Genomic DNA, 13,028 nt, shown 5'->3' with positions numbered 1-13,028 from the left:
CATTTCAATATTTTTATGCAGTATCTTATGACATGAAATTATTAAGAGGCAGAATTCACTATTTCAGGACTTTCAGCAACTGCTTAAGAGCCCTTGTGAGTTTAAGAACAGCTGAAACTAAATGGACACAAGTTTTTTCAATTGAAAGGAATCATTACAAATTGCTTAAACTACTCAAGGGTTTAACCTTTCTATTCAATTTTCATGAGTTCCATGTATGACCAGAAAACAACAATATGGTTTCATCAAATGAGGATCAACTGAAAGACAGAGGAAAGACAGGATGTTTCTCCTCCTTCTTTTAAAGATTTTCTTTTGTTCTCATTCTTTTAAGTGTTCTATTTTAGTCTATCAGACACAAAAAGCAGAAAACTGATATGAGATAATGCCCAGGTCGTACATAAGCATTGCTGTAGTCTGTTGCGAAGTACAAAGTGAGTTGACATATCGGGTCTACATCAAAGATATGCCCTTTGGCAGGTTGTAAAGACAGGTTGCAATTTTGTCCATAAAAATGCATGTTCTACAAAATGGGTTCTGTAACATGAACTGTTAGTGGTATGCCACCATTCCACTGATCCTGCACATGCGTTCATTTCTCAGGAATGCTTGTAAGCTGGGCTATGCCTTGCCCTAAGATAAGCAGACTTGCATGAGGAAAAAAGCAGTTTGTTGCAGACAGAAAGATTCAACTGTCTGCAGGAGACTTCTTCCACAAAATGCAAGTTCCAATACAGGACATGCCAGCGTTTTACTGCCTGTATCGCATACATGGTATTTACAGCAAGAGCTGAATGTAATGGGAGTCCCTTCCTGCTTATGTTTTAAAAATTAAGGGAACAGCTTGAAAAAAAAACACTGCATTGCAGGAACTTAAGTTCTCAAAGACCCTTTAATCAAATACCAAAAAACAGTAAATACAACACTGACTGTCAGTTTGGAGCCTTACCACTTAGACTTACACATTACAATGTATCTTACGACTGTAATGCAATATATTTTTCTAAAGTACTTCTGCTTCTTTCATTGTGAATGTGGGAAATGGAAAGCTGTGTAATGATTTCAGGCTCGAGTCCAGTTTTTCTACTCCTTTTTATCCATAACTGTTACATGGTGCATTATGAGTTTCAATATAGATTGAATACAGAGACATGACCATATCCATTTCTCTCATAATTACTGTGAGAGAAATAGTAATAGAGAGTGAATGAGGCAAAAGTGTAGCCACAGAAGGAAGATGATTTTATGACTGTGAAACAGAACTACTACAGAGACGCTGTTGGTACCATAACTGCCTCTCCCACAGATTTCCTGCACAGCTTTGAGTAAGGTACTTAATCTTTCCATGCCTCAACTCTGCATGAGTAAAGCAGAGGTCAAAATACTTAACTTCATAGGCATGTTATAAGTATAGAAACATTTGCGTTTGGGAAGCTACTGGGTGTTGCTAATAATAGCTATGTATGTACAATTGAAAAGTAAAAGAAAAATATATTTTAGCACTGACTTTGAAAGGTGTATAGAAAATTAAGTATGGCACCTCACAACAAACAAAGAAAATAAAATGAAAAATCAGCAGCTCTAGTGAGTGAGCTTAAAGTACTCGGGAAACCAGCATGCAAGACGTCATTTAAAGTCTAGGTTGTAATATATGGACGCGCACAACAGAGTGAAAAAGCAATGCTACCTCTGTCATTTCATACTTTTTAGCACATCACTTTGCAAGTCCAATAGTGTTGTAATGTAAGGGCTTTTGTAGAAAATTTAACATGTAAATATCCATACATTTGCTGTATGTATTAATTCAACCTCTTGTTCCTAAAAATAATGCAGCAGCGTACAGTTTTACAACATATTGATCTAGGTAACTCATGAATCGTTTTTTGTGAGTAGGTATCAATCACTTCATTGTTTACTTGTCGTCGGAAAGAAATTGATTTACTCAAACCTTGCAGTAATACCTTATTGATGTATCCCAAGAAAACTAAGTCATAATGAACCATCAGGGTCCTAACATAAAACACTGTAAAGAGTGGCAATTTTTGGCTTCAATCTTTCATGGTGATTTGCAAACATATGTCACTACACAAGTAAAGCCCGGTGCAAGACCGTAGTTAGTCTGAGCAGCACTATGTATCATTCACATAATAGACTTGGGACAAGTTCTCCATAACTTGGCAACCCTGGGAGGCTAGACAAAACCACACTGTGGAGCTTGGGTATCTCCACCACTTATATACAGCAGTGTATCATTTTTACTCAATTTTAGCAAATCATGACCCTTCTGGGGGGAGCGTGAGGTGATATGACATCATGAAAATAAGAGTCTTAGCCCTTCTTCTTCTCAGAACCGGCTCAGCCTTTGTTCTCCAGAGGCTTTAAACTTTTCCGTATATTGGACCACATGGGAATAGCAATTTTACTTGATACACAATAGAATTCCTTTTTGCACATTTGTCAAACAAAATACAGCTTAGAGTGGCAACCGCAGCAGCAACTTGAAAGAGTAAAGTTAGAATAGCATTTGATGTATTTTATAGACTTTTGAATACACATTGCCACTTTAAAGCATGGACAAACAAGTACTGTAGCAACACCCACTGCCAAAATTATTTTGGCAAAGGTGAGTGTTTTACTGAAGTTAAACTTTTGTTACAATCGTGAGAAATAAGAGAGGACAGTAGTGACACTGTATCAGAACGTCTTCACTAAAGCCGCATTATTACAAAATGTTGTAGGATGTACAATAACCCATATCAGAATTTAACACTGACCAAGCATATGAGAATACCTCGGTACAGCTTACAGAGACATCTATAGGTAGTGTCTGTCTAATACCTTGTAATTATTTACGTAGGAGAGAGAGGCTGAACTTCCTATGTAGGAATTCATACAACAAGGTGAAAACATTTTTACAAGAAACATGCTTCACAGCTAAACAAATAATAGTAATAAGATATCAATACCCATTAACAAAACCAGATGGACTGTTAGCACAAACATGTTACTTAAGCAATTAAGTCTGTATCAGAGATGGATAAAAGATAAAGTTGGTGTAGATACAAAAAGCAATATAACCAGCAGCCTGTCTTTCTAGCTTTGTCATCTTTCTACGCACCCAACTGAAGCTGAACCAGACCCAACTTCGCAAAGACACATATACAAACGTGTACAACCACACATGCTGTATTGTGCATAACTGTTTGTTGTAAAATTCCTAGAATGGAGAGAACCCGTACATACTCCAAAACTGAAAAACAACGTTAACAATGTGCACTATTACATTTAGCAAACAATAATACGGAATCATGAAAACAGATACAGCAGGGTAAGGGAGACAGTTTCTTAATGAAGTGGGAATGGACTAAGTCTCCAGAGCCACAGAGCCTTTCCAACAGTGGGTTTGATTGCCCTGGATATTTCCCTGCTCAGTGGGGGAAGTGGAGAGGGTGAAGGGAAATCCCAGGACAGAGTTCTCTCTAACATCCTCGCCCCTCACCCCAGTCCTCCTGTCGGCGCTAAATGGATGAAAAGGCAATTCCCAGGTATTTCACTCTTCTCTAAAATTAAAAGGAGGGGTATTCTTGGGATATCTGGTACATGAACTTGCAGAGATAGAAATAATCCCTGGGTATTTACACACACACATGCAAAAGAAGAAAAGAATAGGCATTTCCTCACACATACACCGAAGAAGGGATGTAGCTATTTCTCCTCTCCAGGCGGGGACGGGAGGAGAGCAGAGGGCTGCCTGTACCACCAGCTCGGGCTCACCCCCGCTCGGAGCAGGCTGCCCGGCGCCGCCGGGGGGAGGCACCCCTTCACCAACGCCCCCCCACACACAGCGGCACGCCGGAGCTCCCCTCACGCCGGGGCACCCCGGCCTCTCCCTTCACACACTAACTCGCACACCCTCCCTCCCTCAAGCCCTCGCACACGCACTCGCACCCTCCCTCTCACACACTCGCTCGCACACACTCCCGCACAGGCACTCCCTCACACTCACAGACACTCCTTCGCGCTCCCTCACACACTCTCTCCCCCCCTCCCTCATTCTCCCTCTCACACAGAGTCCCTCACACACTCCCTCACGCACACACTCCTTCTCTCCCCCTCCCTCCCTTCCTCACCCGCACGCTCGCCCAACGGCCCCAACCGCCGGCAACAAAGCGGCGGGCAGCGCGCCGGGCTGGCGGCGGCGGGACGCGCGCGGCGCGCACACACGCGCACACACACACACACATACATATACATACACACAATGCTGCCGCGGCACCTACCAGGCGGGCAGCCTCGGCCCAGGTGCGGTCCTTCTTCTTCCTCTTGTCTTTCATGTTTGCATCTCATTGAGGTGGTTCGGGGGGGGGGCGGGGGGAGGGCGGACCGGGGGGGCGGGGGGGCCGGAGGGGTTCCGCACGGACTATGATACGGTGACACCGAGCTCTGGAGCCCCCGGGGCGGGAGGGGCGGGGGAGGAGGAGGAGGAGGAGGAGGAGGAGAAGGAGGAGGAGGAGGAGGAGGGGAGAGGGGGCCGGGCCGGCTCGGCTCCCCGCAGCGGCGGCGGCAGCGGCGGCACAGCTGACAGCTTGAGGGATGCTCCGCTACGCTCACAACAATGCACTATGACGTCACGCGGGGGAATGGCGCCCGCACCAAACATCCCCGCGGCGGCGGCGGCCGCCCTCGCGAGGAGGCCGCCCGAGAGCGCTCCCGCCGCCAAGCCTCGCGAGAGCGGCCGCGGCGCCGCTCTCCCCCCGGGCTGGGGGCGGTGGGGAGGGGAGCGCGGCGGGAGGGAGGGAGGTGGTCGGTCGGCCGGCCGGCTGGCGCTGCCGGACTACAGCTCCCGTGGTGCAGCGCGGCGGGCGGGGCGTCTCCCCGGGGACGCGGCGCTGAGGGCGCTGCCGGGGCGGGGGTGGCGGCCGCGCGGGTCGGCGTGGTCGGCTGTTACTGTTGGCGCCGCGGTTGCGGTTGGGGCCCGTTCCCACTCGTCGCCCGCAGGCCGCTGCTTTCCCCGCTTCACGCCGAACGCGCAGCGCGTTCGGTAAACCCAGCCGAAAATAGGGCCCGGCCCTCCCCGCGGCGTGCGACCTCCTCGCTGGCGCTTACTTACGGCTGGGGCAGCCCGCGGCCTCGGCGGGGCCGGGCCGGGCCGGCGGCGGGCCAGCTGCGGCGGGCCGCGGTGAGGGGAGCGCGGCGGGGCGGCTGGCGCGTCTGTCGCCGCGGCGGTTCCCGCCCGTGCCTTCCTCGCTTCGTTTCGACCCGCGTTCCGAAATCTGACAGACCAGACCCCGGCCAAGTAGGCGCCAGCTCGCAGGGATCCCGCAGTAGCGTTTTAACTCCTTTTCTTGTCGGAACAGGAAAGAACATCTTGTTCCAGTGTAAACAAAGGAGTTGATGTGCTGCGCTCGTAAAACTGCCGAAGGATGTTTTCTTTTATTGGATGACCTAGGATTAAGATACCCACGAAACGCGAAGCAAAGGACTTGGCACACCTTCCTGAGTTGCAGGATATTGTGGGTTTTCTTCCCTGTTTCCTCCCCTCCCCCGAATATTAAAAGTGTATTTGGAATACTATTGAAGTACTTTTGGCATTTGTTGTTCAGACTGAAGTGAGTTAGAAATTATTCAGGCTTTTGTGTATCCATCTGTTCAGTCCCTGCTCCCTCCTTCGTCCCTCTCCCAGCAGCACCCCTCCTCAGCCTTGCCTTCTTGCCTTTGGTAACATTAAGCCTTATTTCCCCACAAATGTACAGTTTACTGGAGGGGGAAAAAAAATCACTCCCAGCTACCACAATGCTCAGGCTGTTTTATTTAGAAAAGGACCGGGGGCAGCCCTGAAGGAAGCAGAGTGGCGACCTGACAGCATTCCCAAAACACTCTCAGAGAGCACTCAGATGGTGTATGGTGTTCTGGCTGCAGACGCATCCTGCTCTTCCTCCTCATCTTTATGTTCTAATTGGAAATGATGCATGGAAGATAGTTCTTCACCATGACACCTTTCCAGATTTGATAATTCATTCCCACTTAAATGAAAATAAAAATATTAATGAAACAAAATTCTATTAAAATAGCTGCTTCTAAATTTAGTTTTGATTCCAGACTATAGTATTGATCAGAGGATTTGAGTATGCCTCTGAAATGTTCTTGAGAAAAATGTCATTGCAACTGGAATGTTTCAGGTTCAACAGAGTTAGGTTGTGTAAAAATTTTTACAATCATCAAGTTGTCAAAACAGCTACATATTCCTTTGTTATTTACTGAATACCTTCTTTGTCACCTTAGTAACATTTAGAAAAGAAACGCTTATTAGTATCACTTGTCTATGTTTTGTTTCTTTGACTTTGTTTTCTGCCTTTTATGTCTCTCCTACTTCCTTTTTCTTCCTTTTGCATTTCCTTGCCTTTAGTAACTTTCTATTCCTACACCATATAAGCTTCATTCATGTCTCATCCCCATGCTAAAAGCCTAAATCTGTAGTAATTAAGTACCTCATTAAAACTGCCTTTGAAATACCCTCATTGTTTTCAGTATTGAAACTACAACAATACAAAAAAGCATAGACAGGTTTATCAGTCACTCCCATCGTAAGTGGCTGTTTTAAGACTGAAAGAAATGTTGTGCATTGGTTCCCCATCTGTTTGCAGGTAGATGGTGATCCAGTTGTTGGTCCAGTTGCTTCATGTACATAACATGAACTGAACTTCAATTACACAGGAGAGCTCTGGTGTGGCAGCGTTGGTGTTGGACAGAGGAGGACATTTGCCAGGTAAAAGAAACTCAGGGAGCCTCTAAAGCTGATCTGACTCTGTGGATTTTTTTGGTTGGTTTGGCTGGTTTCTACTATTGCCTGTTGCAGTCAGGATCAGACTTTCATTTGGTGTTTGTATGGACACCTGGAATAATCTTTTTAGTATTACATCCTTTCTATTCAGCTGGTGAAGAAATGAGAAATGAAGAAGTGAGTGTCTGTGCTGTCATTTAATTCATTTGCATCATTCCTACAAAGTCCAGGTGCTCCTAAGTTCCTTCTGTTGTTCATGTGCAAATAGTTGGAAATCACATACTTACAGTTAATGGCACTGACTTTGCTGGAGAAAGAAAAACACGCTGTTTGCTGTATCAGAGCAGAGAGCTGGTGTGCATTCTCTATGCTTTCATGATGAAAAAAAAATGAATCTGTGCTCCTGAAATGAAATACATTTTTTTCTGCTGTAAATGTTGTAGCTGAATCCAGTAAAGATTGCCAGCACGCACAGAAACGAAGTGACTCAACAGAACGGTACACTGCTGCTTTAAGGAAGTTAAAAATCATGTGTAATTCTAGGAGCACAGCAGAAAAAGGTCAAGTTCAGCTTATGGAAGAAAGCATTTCCTATTGATTATAGATTGTATTTACTGCATGAATTGGACCTGACACTACAAGAGATCATAACTGTTGCTTCTCTAACTGAATTGATGATAGGAAAATTGAGAAATGGTGAACTGCATTCAGACCACAGCCACTGGAACTATAGCTAAAAGCTCTGCATACATAACATGTATACGTGTGTATATATATGTGCGTGCGTGTAAATGTACTACTGCTGTCTCCACAGCACATTGTAAACCAGATCGGATAACCTGCAAATACTGCAGAAAGATGTTATATTAAAATATATAATTAATTTCTGCCTAAGCAATATTTATGTGACGTTACAGTGCCAGATGTTACTGTTTTGACCACAGAGGGAAGGAGTTAGTTATTATGGATGCATTTGTGTCCAGATACTTTTTCTTGCATCAGAAGAACAGTCATATGCTACTAAAATAACATTGGACACTGGTTTCTGAGCTTCAGTACTCAGTGAATGCATTACCTGCAATGCTATAGAAGTTTGACACTTGACCTTATCTAGTGAGCTACCTGAAGAATATTGTTCGTGTTGTTTCCTGCATAGAAAAATGACTTCTGATAGGTATGCTGAATTTTTTATTGTGTACAGTAATATTCCGGTTAAGCAGAAATCTGTGAACTGCACTATGTATGCAAGTATATATATATATATATATATATATATATGCATTGCTTCAATACAACGAAACACTGCTGCAATACAAATTCCAGTTTCAGCTCTAACAGAAGAAATAGTATCAGCTATTACATGGAAATGCCATATGTGTGCAGAAGGATTTATTCACAGCATGACAATTCAATCTAATGTGCCGCTTTTACAATGGAAATTATATTCTCTACAATTGAATGAGAGATGCTGAGTTACAAGATAATTAAAAAAAAAGCCCAGAATGATACTAACGGAGACACTGCATTTTCTGAATTAGTTTCAGCACAGTGGTGACAAAAAGCAAACCAGAATACTTGTTTTTGTGTGGACTTAGGGAAGCCAGACAAAGCCATTGTGAATGACAGTTAACCATTTACAGATACTGACATCATAGTTGCAGAGTATGTTTTCTACTCTAGATTTAAAGAATGCATATTGCCAAGTATCCAGACAGCTTGAGTTTCACAGCATTTATTACACTTAATGGAACTTTTCTCTTTTAATCATACGCCATATGGACTTGAATCAACATCCAGAGCTTTTAAAATATGTTAATAATTCTTAATAATAAGCCTGGAATCTAGTATTATCTGGATGATGTTACTGTATTTGGAAAGACTCCTGAAGCTGACAAAAAACCCCTACAGGCTGTACTTCAACATGTCAATACAGGAGGGCTGAAGCTGAATTTTGCTAAATACTAAATCAGATGCACAGAGTAGTCTTTTCTTGAGCATGTCATCTCTCCATTGGGATTGGAAAAGGTCATAGAACATGTAGAAGAGCTCACCCTTCCCCGAAAGAAATAAAAATAATTACAACCATATTTTTCAGATCTCAAATCAAGGTGTACATTGTCTATTCCTAACTGTGCAATGCTTGCAGAACTATTAAGAACAGTACATTTGAAAATCTAGCATTTACCCGAGACATATCTGACCATAGCAAATTTTCAAACAATGAAAGCTTTGACTGTGAATAGCCAGGGTTTATACTGTTGGCTTCAGTGTTCACCACAATTGGCATTACTTTTGTCTCAGATGAGGAATGGCCAAATACTACAAACGTAGGGCTATTTCCTTTACTCCCTCCTAGCCCTCCAGCAGCCAGATAAACACTAAGGTCTTTTTTATGGCATTGCAGCTGAACTAATAAACCTGATTGCAGCTAACCTGAGGTCCGCTTTGCCCTCCCAACAGATGAGCAGTGGTACCCCCAGCGTGAAGAGCTTACCAAGCAGTCACCTTCCAGTCAAACTACCTCCAGGCAGCACTTCCCTCGGCCATGCCGGCCATCACTTTTTCATACTACGAATATGGAGCCACTTTTCCCCACGTCCACGGGGACAATTTCTATGAGAAGAACATTGTGTTTGAACCATGAACAGTTTACAAGATACCATAAAAGTGTTGGAAAGAAAACATTTCTTTGTGCATATACTACAGAAGAGTAGGGAACCTGCCTCTCAGGCTTTACACTCCAACTGCATACAGATCACACCTCCTGGCAGTTCTGTTAATGAGAGAAAGACTCAGAGGAGCAGGAACTGTCTGCAGATGGCTAGCAAGATTACTTTCATTTTTATATGACACAGTTTAGTCAAATCAAAACCACAGCAGCTGATAGGTTATCATCTCACCTGCTCTTTTTTTTAGATGCTTATCTAGTTGATTATATGAAAGTTGCTGCATGGATTATAAATATGTTTGCTGCAATTACAGGAGAAAAAATTAAAGCTGTTTGCTTGTAGTGTCTGATTTAACAGAAATTACATATCTTCCTCTCTAGAAGGTGATTCAGGAATTCCAAATGCATGGATGCTATTCTAATACCATGTTTCAGCCTACAGAACTAACTTCACCCACAAGATAGATATGTAATGAAATGTCACCTCAAGTTACATGGAATTTTAAAGAATTGTGAAGGTGTCCCAGAGGAATTACAAGCAAAATTTATACATCATGCTTATGGTAAGTCTCAAGTTGTCACAATCAGCCAACAATTACAGGACAAGTACTGGTGGCCAAAACTTGATATGAAGGACTGAAGCTTAATACTAAAATCACTTACCAAAATTAAGACAAGTGACTCATGCAGTACCGTTACAGCCTACCCCTTATGTTTTTTTCTCCATGAATGACTAACATTGCAGCGTCTTTGGGCAGTTGATCTAGCTATCTACCTATCTTTCTGTGATAGATGACATCATAAAATGACCAAACAGAGCATTTACATTGTGTGACATCTGCTGCTATAGTCACTTTCTTGTCTGTTTTCAGCCACGAACGAAAGCTGTAAGAATTAGTACCATTTAAGTTCTTTCAATGTGCAATTTTTTCTGGAAATGTCTATAAAAGGTCATCATCTAAGTTACCTTAAACTGATGAAGAACTAGAACGTTAAGGAGAATTTTGAAAGAGACTTCACAGCTAACCTGGAAAAAAAAGCTTGGAAGACCTTCTCAATGGACTAATTACAAATTTAAGGAGTAGCATACCATGTAATCACACAAATAATTTCCTAAACTAATGCCTGGAGAGCTACACACACTGAGTTAAATGTTGCTAGGTTGAGGATCTCTAAATCTGCCATAGTAGCACAAGCAGATACAAAACGCACAGTCCAACAGCATGAAAAGTAATAATTGTTGTACTACGGATCTGCAATTCAAATTCTGCTTTGTAAGTGCAAAACCCTGGCATCCTCAGAAAAGGGGAGTCAAGAGTTTATGTTGTCTCTCAAGCTCATTGGGGGAAAAGGACTACGTACATATAAGCTGTCTTTGGGATAAGTACACACCTGCTTGCACCTGCTTGCCAAGGGCAACTTGGAAATGTATTTAATTGTTTGCGCATAATAGATTGTTTCCCCTACCTTCTCTGCGTTACAAGACGAATGAACAAGATAGTCTGGTTAGCCTTCTGCTAGCTGCAGATAACTATCTGCACACATCAGAAACTTTTATTAGACAGTAACAAAAACCCAGCACAGAGATAAAATGTTAGTTCATTAACTCCACAGATTTCTTAAAAAGAATATGGTCACAGTATTGGTGATAAACAGCAGAGGGCATTTCTCAGATGCGCTGATGCGAAAAAGCAAATTCAGTCTGGGGAATCTCTTTGTGTGTTTAGTCTAGGCTCTTGCTGCAGACATGGTGGTGGTTTTTCTCCTTTGCTGCTCCTTTATGGCTGTGGAAGCAACCATCAGTTATACCACACAACACATGATACTCCAGCACAGGTCAATAAACAACTCTGGTTGAGGTGTATTATATTACATTTCTCTATTTGAGCTGTGCTGACTCTGCAGGAACAACAACCCTCTTCTCTCCTGAAGTTAGCAGAGGAATCTACGCATGCTGGGAGCAACTCTGCTGATTAAGGTCCCGGCTCTGCAAGAGACCTCGTTCACGCCAATACTTGGAGCATCAGTGCCATTTTACATAATGACTTATATTAGCTATTTAAATCTAAAAATTATAAAAGCCAAATAAAGACCAAATAAAATAATTATTAAAATGACAATATTTTCTTATTATCAGTGAAAATGTATGTATTGTAATCTGGGGCAGGGACTGATCTTTGGGAGTGTGATTGTAGTGTGGTAACCACATCAAACATTGGCCTGTTGGCATCACGACATTGGTCTGTAGGCATCACAACAACAACAATATATATATTTTTAAGTTACAGTTATGCACATTTGACTTATATACTCTTTTTAAACTGTTAAATAATAAGTTTAAAAATTCTATTAATATTGCAAGAAACTGAGAGTCTTAATTAAAAACATACTAGTCAGAACAATGAGGTTAAAAATTTTAATGTCAGAGTATTTGGTGCTTGATTTCTTCAATCATTTTTCTGTTTTCGTCCTCAGCTACCCTCTGTTATATATCTCAGATAAGCTTATGTCCACACTAGGACAACTCTATTCCAGTGAGCCATCCATTTTCTATACTCCTGCCATTCAACCACTTAAGATCACTTATACTGAGACCTTTAATAAATAAAGAAAATTAATATTTGATACCACCTTTTACCTTTTGTAAGAAAGAATTTCCCACTATAGGTAAGAAGTAAAACTTCCATTTCTATTCATATATACAGTTCATCATGCTCATTATAGGCTACAAAACCAAATTAAAATATAATATCAATACTGAGCATATGACACATCACAGTTTAGTTGGCATGTATTGGCCCAATGATATTTCAAAGTTTAAAGCGAAATGAAGTCTAAAGCCCTTACTATTCCCAGATCTATACCTTTTTCAGTGTCGACTATGTGAGTAGCCCACTTAAGGTCCTGAGACTAGTTGTGTTAAGGAAATGTTTAAACATTAGTAGAACCAGGCTTCCAGCATGGCAGCAGGTAATACGTGCACTGGAAACTATTTGGCTGGATTGCTGAGGGCACATGGAGGAGACATATACCTGTGATGTCTGGATCTGCTGTTTCTTTGTAAGTTATTAAAAAATCAAAAGTGAGTGTAGCACTTTTCTAGTATGCCGAACAGATCCTGTAGTAAGAGATAGGGATAACTTATAGAAATGAATTTTTGAATTCTCTAATCTCCAGATATTTTTTAAAAGCATCCTTTTAAAAATGTGAATTTATAAAGTTAATCCTGGCTTAAGAAAGTTAATTTTAAATAACCATTTAAAAACTAATTAAACACACACTCAGATGATTTTGTATGTTCCGCTAGAAGAATTAGCACCTATGGATGTTCACTGTCAGTACTGCAAGTTACCTACATAACTACACTGGGTTTTATATAGCCATTGTGAAGTTTACAGATTGGAAACACTTTCACCAAATTATGATGAGTTACTCAAAGGCTAATTTGGAAAATTTAAGGATCTGCATGGCAGATGACTCCTCTCTTTAGAGCCTGAGGTTAGGGCAGGGACAGGAAGTAAAGGTTACAAGGCAGATTATAAGTAAGTGTGCAATTCTTAATAAAGGTTTGTGGACTGC

General features: G+C 42.0%; 1 protein-coding gene and 1 long non-coding RNA gene across 5 annotated transcripts in view; one reads left to right on the top strand and one right to left on the bottom strand.

The window, feature by feature from the left end:
* ASXL3 (ASXL transcriptional regulator 3) overlaps positions 1-4,782 on the bottom strand; it is a 131,572-nt gene extending 126,790 nt beyond the window's left edge. The window contains exon 1 of the mRNA XM_075494572.1: positions 4,281-4,782. Coding sequence (XP_075350687.1) covers positions 4,281-4,334 — 54 coding nt within the window. The 5' untranslated portion in view covers positions 4,335-4,782. The remainder of the gene's footprint in view (positions 1-4,280) is intronic.
* Positions 4,783-4,909: 127 nt separating this feature from the next.
* Positions 4,910-11,533, top strand: LOC142406114 (uncharacterized). Of its 4 annotated transcripts, XR_012774444.1 has the most exons (4): positions 4,910-5,041; positions 5,358-5,513; positions 6,645-6,766; positions 9,242-11,533. It is a non-coding gene; the product is annotated as an uncharacterized LOC142406114 (long non-coding RNA). The 4 variants fall into 4 exon arrangements; XR_012774443.1 differs by having other exon boundaries at positions 4,916-5,513; positions 9,885-11,533; XR_012774441.1 differs by having other exon boundaries at positions 4,916-5,513.
* The last annotated feature ends 1,495 nt before the right edge of the window (positions 11,534-13,028 follow it).

This window comes from Mycteria americana, chromosome 2, assembly GCF_035582795.1.
Source record: "Mycteria americana isolate JAX WOST 10 ecotype Jacksonville Zoo and Gardens chromosome 2, USCA_MyAme_1.0, whole genome shotgun sequence".
Lineage (NCBI taxonomy): Eukaryota > Metazoa > Chordata > Aves > Ciconiiformes > Ciconiidae > Mycteria > Mycteria americana.
This window is presented reverse-complemented; position numbering and strand designations above follow the sequence as displayed.